Source organism: Lepidothrix coronata, unplaced genomic scaffold (genome assembly GCF_001604755.1).
Source record: "Lepidothrix coronata isolate B3197 unplaced genomic scaffold, Lepidothrix_coronata-1.0 Scaffold291, whole genome shotgun sequence".
Lineage (NCBI taxonomy): Eukaryota > Metazoa > Chordata > Aves > Passeriformes > Pipridae > Lepidothrix > Lepidothrix coronata.
In genome coordinates this window covers 634,938-642,546 of record NW_016690471.1, presented here as the reverse complement: position 1 = coordinate 642,546, position 7,609 = coordinate 634,938, and the positions used below count along the sequence as shown (strand labels likewise).

The 7,609-nt window shown below is 56.3% G+C and overlaps 1 protein-coding gene across 1 annotated transcript in view; it reads right to left on the bottom strand.

Annotated features, from left to right (window-relative positions):
- The window catches only part of SKAP1 (src kinase associated phosphoprotein 1), a 153,883-nt gene that overhangs the window by 14,548 nt on the left and 131,726 nt on the right, over nt 1-7,609 (bottom strand). The window contains exons 10-11 of the mRNA XM_017837092.1: nt 6,940-7,002; nt 1,744-1,856 (exon numbers count right to left, since the gene is read on the bottom strand). Coding sequence (XP_017692581.1) covers nt 1,744-1,856; nt 6,940-7,002 — 176 coding nt within the window. The remainder of the gene's footprint in view (nt 1-1,743; nt 1,857-6,939; nt 7,003-7,609) is intronic.

Sequence of the window (7,609 nt, the reverse complement as noted above, 5' to 3'; positions counted from 1 at the left end):
CTGCCGTGACTCCAAGCTGCGTCCCCGAGCTGGCACGGGGTGGGACACACACACAGAGACACACAGACAGACAGACAGACAGACAGACAGACAGACACACACACACACACACACAGATACACACAGAGATACACAGACAGAGACACACAGACAGACAGATAGACACACACACACACAGACACAGAGACACACAGACAGACAGACAGATAGACACAGACACAGACACACAGACACAGACACACAGACAGACACACAGACACACACACACAGATACACACAGAGATACACACACAGAGACACACAGACAGACAGATAGACACAGACACACAGACACAGAGACACACAGACAGACAGACAGACACAGACACACAGACACACATACAGACAGACACACACACACACACAGACACAGAGACACACACACAGACAGACACACAGACACACACACACAGACACTCGCACAGACAGACACACACACACAGACAGATAGACAGACAGTGGGTTCAGTGGGGTGAGGGTTCAGTGCCCAGGGGTGAGGGTTCAGTGCCCAGGGGGGACAGCAAGTCTCTAAATGCTGCCCTAAAAGCTCCCTGGGATCCACAGATGGGGAATTCTCAGCCTGCCAGGAAGGGCTGCTGAAGCCCGGGCTCTGAGAGGTTTCCAGGGACGCAGCTGCCTCCTGGCAGGGAGGTGGCAGAGCCGGCCCCAAACGCTCCTCGGAGCTAAAAATGTCCGTCCAGGGTGGTTGGGAAGCTCCAGGGAGGCGGAGGGGCAGTGGGGGGGCAGCTTGTGGGGTGCAAAGGGCATCAAAACACCAAATAAAGGCGGCCCCCCGAGTTCGTCGCTCCTCCCGTGCCGGATCAGGGCGCAAAGGGCATTGGGAAACACCTGTAAAACGGGACCCTAAAGTTCACTGCTCTTCCCATGCCATACTGGGCTTCAAACATGCTGCAAAACACCACAAGCAAAGCACAGCCCCCCCAAATCCATCCCTGTTCCTGCCTCATGTCAGGTTGTAAAGCTTGTGGAAAAACATCCCCCATAAAACACCAACTCCCAAGTTCATCCCTGCTCCTGTGCCAGACTGGGGTGCCAAGGACATTGTAAAACACCTGTAAAACGTGACCCTAAAGTTCACTGCTCTTCCCATGTCACACTGGGGTTCAAACATGATGCAAAACCCCACGAGCAAAGCGCAGTCCCCTCAAACCCCCCCCCGTCCCTGTGCCAGGTCAGGGCGCGAAGGGCATCGCAAAACATCCCCCATAAAACACAACCCCCGAGTTCACCCCTGCCAGGCAGGGCCAGCACGGACCAGCAGGGACCAGCTGGGAACTGGGACAGAGCCCTGCAGGGACACACGGGGCAGCAGAGGGGTCACAGGCCCCTCTTGCCCCCCCCCAAACCCGATAAAACAACCCCTTAATTTATTCAGCCCGAAGGGAGCCCCGGTCACACCCGGCTGAGCAACTCAATTACCCCTGGAATACCTGAGCAACAGCACGGCCTGACTCCATTCCTGGGCGAAAAAAACAGCTAAAAATAAAATAACCTGGCTCTGGGGCATTCGAAATGTCTCGGGGGGTGGGGTGTGGGGTGCAGGGAGGAGGGAGTGGGATGCCGGGGTCCGGTTCCTTCCTCCCCCCGCTAATTTAACTCTGCCTCAAACCTCAGTTTTGATCGATTTTGTCACGTTTTGACCTCGAAGTTGAGCCCCAGCCCCGAAGTGATGGGGTGTCCTACCTTGCTGAGGATGTAGATGAGGTCCCCCCGGTGGAAGGAGAGCTCGTCGGGGTGGTCCCCCCTGCAATCCCAAAGGCCCTGGTAATAATTGGCATAATCTCGTTTGGGATCTCCTGGGGGGAAAAAAAAAACAGAAACAGGGGGTCAAGGGGACAGGGAATGACATTTGGGGCTGTGGGGTGTCGGGGGAGAAGGGGTGGTGTTTGTTCAGGAAAGGAAGGAAGCTTAATTTGGCATTTTAATTAAAAGGTGGAAGACAAAGAGGTATCGCACGAGAGAAAGGGGCTGATCAATAAATAAATGCAACATTTCTCAATAAACAGATTGATAAATGTTTCAAAGACCCTAAATCAAGCCACAACAGGAAGCAAATATGCTGTCCACCCCTGTTCCCAGGAGAGGAGGTCCCAAACATTGGGAATGATACACCCTAATGGCTCAGGTGTCCCTCTTCCCATCGGGCTGGGAGTTTGGAAGGCAGAAGGCCTGTGGAAAGGGGAGGGAATGTGATCCAGCAACTTTATTTTCCCTTTTTTTTTTTATTGTAGACAAGCAAATGTGTGCTGAAAGCCAAAGGGTTTGGGCTGATGGGGCTGTGGGAAGTGGTGCCAAGGCTGGGGGGGTTAAATCTGGAGTTTCTGGAAAAGTCCACGGCGGCGTTTCCAGAACGAAACATCTCCACCTTTGCCATCTCAGAATGGCACTTCCCGTCCCAAAAATGAAACATCTCCATCTCTGCCATCTCAGAAGGGCACTTCCCACCCCAAAAACCAGCTCAGAGACCAGAGCCATCATGAAAGGGGTGGGGCAGGAATCATCCCACCCTGGGATGAACCAGAGGAGCCCGTGCCGAGCTCTTCCACGGCTGCAGGAGATGGGGACTTATCCCAGCACAAAAACAACCCCAAACCCCCTCAGGTTCCCAGTTTTCAAGGCCACAACTGTTAAAAAGATGCTCCTGGAGCAAAGGCTCCAGGCAGGAGAGTGCCCTGATGGCCCAGCACCGAGGCTGGGGGCGAATCCAGATGTCACGACACGGACACATCCGTGATGTGACCCCCATGGATAATTAAAGCCGGTAAAACCAGGGTTTTAGGGAGGGGGGATTTGAGCACGGGGGCTGTTCCAGCGGGTTGTGCTGCTCTGAACCAAGCCCAGAAAGCATAAATAGAAAATATTGAGCACATGTTGGAGGGAAATGTTGCTAATGTGGTCTCGGGGACGGAGCGATAAGGGTGCAGCTGGAATGCTGTGCCCAGATTGGATCACCTAAATATGAAAAAGGACATTACAGAGATGGGTAATGGCACGGCAGGGAGCAGCTGGAATGACTCAGGGACTTGGGGAACTTAAATAGAAAGGCTGGGCAGGAAAAAAAAAGTAGGTCTGCATCCTTTGGAAAGTATTAAAGGGGGAGAACGCAGTGGCGAGGAAAAGATTGGGAAGGGAATAGAAGGAGTAGGAGCTACTGAGTTATTTAAGCTGGTGGTGAGGGCAGGAATCAGGGGTTATGAGCTGGAAGCAGAGGAAATATTGGGGAGCCGAGCAGGAGGATGAGGCCAGTGCAGCTCTGGGAAGAGCCAGAAAATTGTGTAATTAACACAAAAGGTCGTTAAGGGAGGGTGTGAGGACAATGTCACGCAGCAGAGAATAATCCGGGATGGGGGGATGGCCTTGGCATCCCCCTGTGAGACAGGGATGGGGAAAGGCTTGAAATATAGCAGGAATATCCAAGTGTTCTGTGGAACATCATAATTGACTTGCTGGCAAAGAGATTTAAACACAGTGGTAGAAAACACACAGCGAAACAGCAAATAGAAAATAGAAAATCCATCTTCCTCCAGGATGTTTCCAGAGCCACAAGTGCCCCTGGAGATCCCCTGGGATGAGGACCCGAGGATGCTGCTGGGAAGCTGGAGTCCCAGCTTCCCCTCCTTCACCAGGAATTAGGAGCTGCTTCCTTATCCCACAGCTGCTCTTTCCTGCTCACCAGAGGAACGGGAGGACCTCGGAGCCATCGTGCCACCCCAGCCAGGAGGGAGGGGAAGCATCAGCCTGGATGTGACACCCCGTGACTGCGAAGGGAGACAGTTTTCCAGCCCACAGGAAGAAGGTTCCTGCCCCCAGAAGTGTTTTTTCCAACCGTGTCAGCTGCTGGCAGGGAAGATCCCACCCCTCCCTCCGACCCTGCCTTCCAAAGGTCAGGATTTGTTGTGCCAGAGGAGGAAGATGCTCCCGAGGAGAGCGTGGCACTTCCTTCCCAGCACCAGCTTCCAAACCCACAGGGATGGTTGTGCCAGCGACCAGGGATATTGTGTTAAAAGAAAGTAACATTAGAATTCATTAAGATTATGAGTGTTTGGGAAAAGGGATCCCATTTTAACACTCCAAGGCCGGGCAAGGGAGAGTTTCCCTCTGCAGCTCCCTCGGGGGATGGTGGATGTCCGTGATCCTCCTGACCCAGCTCCAGGCTGGGTGGGATGTGGGATCCAGACAGGCCATCCCAGGACTCCTGCATTGACTCTGCTCCCTTTTTAGGGACAAAAGGTTCTGTTTCAAAAGCCCCAGACAGTCAATCCGTGATTTCCCTGCGCTGATTCATCCCGATGGAAGCGGAGCCGCTCCCCCTGCACGGCCTGGGGGGGTCACGAAGGAAACCAGCCACATGTGACGAGTGCTCCCTTCCCCTCTGCACCCCGGGATGAGGCTGTGGGAGAGGCAGGATCCATCCCAGTGGTTTCCCTTGGGCTTCTTGCTTCTCCCGTTGATGCTGAACCCTCCTGACAAAGTGGCTGCAGCTCCGGGGTGTCACTGCTGGGTGTGACAGGGAGGGGACAGGGGCTATGACAGGGGATGGGGCTGTGACAGGGACAGGAGCTGTGACAGGGAACAGCCTGGCAGGCGGTTTTGTTTTCCAGAGGAAGGGATTTTTGCTCTGTTTGTGCCACAGCCCCGAGCGGAGCAAACGGGACTCGCGGCAGGAGCAGCCCCCGGCTCTCAGCTGGACTGTGGGGCTGCTCCGGAATCGTGGCATCCTTGTGGTTCTTTAGAAAGGAGAAACAATGGTTCTCCACGAGCCAAACGCCGCGTGATTCAATCAGGAACTCGCCCCTTCCCTCCCTCTCGGAGCACATCCCCCTGCTCCAGGATCCGGCGGCTCCTGGTCCAGTTGGACGGGAGCACAGCTGGATTTCCGAGGCAAAAGGCACGAGGGGTTGGGGCTCCCGGGGCTGTCGTAACCTTTCCCTCTTGAAACCTTTCCCTCTTCTTGAAAGGCAGCCAGGTTTTCCAGAGGCAGGAGTCTAACGCGTTGTGGAGTGTGAAAACAGCGCCAGGGCTCGGAGCGATCCTGACGCCGCCAGTAACAAACCAGTTCGAACCATTAACAGCAATTAGAGCCGGCGGCAGACGCTAATGAGGCCGAGCAGGGTGTTAAAGGGCCGTGACAGGCGAGAGGCAAAATCCTCAGGAATCCCCGGGGTGAGGGATCAGCGGCTCCGGAGGTGCCGGGCTCTCACAGAGCCGTGCTCTGATCCCACATCCAGCTGGGAAAGCCCCGGGAGCTGCTCTCCCGCCGCCGGGTCCTTCGGGGGGTTTAAATAACAGGGAGGGTGAGAGAGGGAAAGGAAAACGTGTTTGTGCAGATTTCCCACCCCCTCTGCTTTCCTCACACATCCATTCCCATCCCTGCTGCCGCCCTTATCCCACTCCACGGGGTAAGGACAGGGGGTATCTCCGTGGGTAAATGTTCAGCCCCACTTCAGGAGCACCACGGAGTTTAGAAAGTTTGGAATTAGCAGTTTTCCCAAGCTCTGGGTGCTGGTACCAAATGCTCCAGTGGTCAAATCATTCATCGTGCCAGAGGGTGGGGAAAAGCTTCCCAAAATCCCTAGCAGAGGGGAAACACTGAGTTGCTCCAGTCTCTGGAAGCAGCTGGGGCTCAACCCTGTCTGTGCTTCCAAGATTTCCGCAGGAACAGGCCCGAGCAGTCTCCCGGGCTGGGGACAACTGCCCAAGGATCATCCAAGGGGGGCTGATGTCAGCTAAAGGGAATTATGGGATCGGGCTTTCCAGAAACACCAGGAAATCAGGAATGAGGGCTCTTGGATCGCTGGGAGGGGAAAACCAGCCAAGCAACTCTCGGGGTGCTGGTGAATCCAAGAGAGCACAGGAGTGGGGCTGCTTCATCCACCCACCATCCCACGGCGAATCCCTCCCATCCCTGTCATCCCACAGCGGGATGCAGAGCGTCACTGGGGCGAGACCGAGGTGCACACAGTGTGGGGAGCTCTCCCAGGGCAGGCTGTGGGGGCAGGATGTGTTTTCCAGGCAGCAGGAAGCCCCCGGCCAGCCCGGCCCCGGCTGCTCGGACACAAGAGCCGCTTTCCTGTGCCGGGGCGGGAAGTCCATGGAAAATCCAGGAAAAGCGGGCAGGTGGGAGCGGGGAGGAAACAGCCCTTCCGCTCCCATCCCACGGAGCAGGTCCTCAAGGAAAAGGCAGGGGTGGGGCTCCGGCCACCTCGGCGGGATCTCGGTTCCTTCCGGCTTCCCGCGCCGGGATCCCTCCCTGCGGCAGCTTCCTCTGGGCAGGACTCGCTTCCTGCCCCTGCTCCGGGTTCTTTCTGCCCCCAGAGCCTCTCCCCGGCCCCTTGGGATGCTCCTGCTCCACATCCAGGATGGGATGAGGGAGAGGGATGGGAGTGACTCCGTGGGGATGCTCCTGCTCCACATCCAGGATGGGATGAGGGAGAGGGATGGGAGTGACTCCGTGGGGATGCTCCTGCTCCACATCCAGGATGGGATGAGGGAGAGGGATGGGAGTGACTCCGTGGGGATGCTCCAGCATGCCCGTGACACCGGGAAGGAGCAGGGGCGGGTGTTGGGGCTCCTCCACCAGGAGCTCCCCGAGGCCACCCCCCACGGGGTGTTCATCCCAAAAGCAGCACAGGACACCCCACGGGGTGTTCATCCCAAAAGAAGCACAGGACACCCCACGGGGTGTTTATCCAGAGCATGGAGAAGGTGGGAAGAGCTGCCCAAGCCTGAATTCCCCCAGCTGAAGGGTTCCATCACTCTGCTCCTGGGGATTCTGCACCCACCCTCCAGCACCACCCACACTCCAGGATGCTCCTGATCAGCCCCCACAACCCTGAGCTGGGGTTCCTTCGGGTTTCCCAGAGCAGGGTGGGCTCTTACCCTTCCTCTCTCCGCTCCCACCGTCCTCGCTGTCCTCCGGGAAGGGCGGATCCAGCTCCTCATCTGCAGGGGGGGGAAGAGCAGAGAAGTCAGGGAAGGGCTGTGAGTGCCACGGCCACCCCAAACCCCCTGGCAGGCCGAGCGCTTCCAAGAGAACCCGACTGCCAGGATAATAAATTCCCGGCCTAATTGCGGAGAGGGGAAGGGAGGAAGTCACAGATAATATTTTAAAACGTGTTGCACGAAAAAAAATATGAATTGTTGTTAAGGCTGGTAAAGACAAATCACCTCTCAGGGCCCCATAAATTCAGGCAGCACTTTGCTGGGGTGTCCTGGAGGAAGAGATGTTTCCTGTGCTGGACTCACAGCCCAGGGAAAAACGGGACTCCCAGGAGGAATTCCAGGACAGAAACGTGAGGAAGGAGCTGGGATGGAAGGAGGAATTAAGGAGGAAGAGGAGTCAGGCAGAGGAGGGGGGGGAAAGGGATGCAAGAAATGATGCCATGGAACAGGTCGAGGAATTCCAGTCATGGGGAAGGCCTGGAAAAATGGGTGCAGGCTGGCAGGAGCTGTGCAGGAATGAGTTTAAATCTCAGGATGAGGAGGACACGGAGGGGCTGGAGGGTGTGCAGGGAAGGGAACGGAGCTGGGAAGGGGCTGAGGGAGCTGG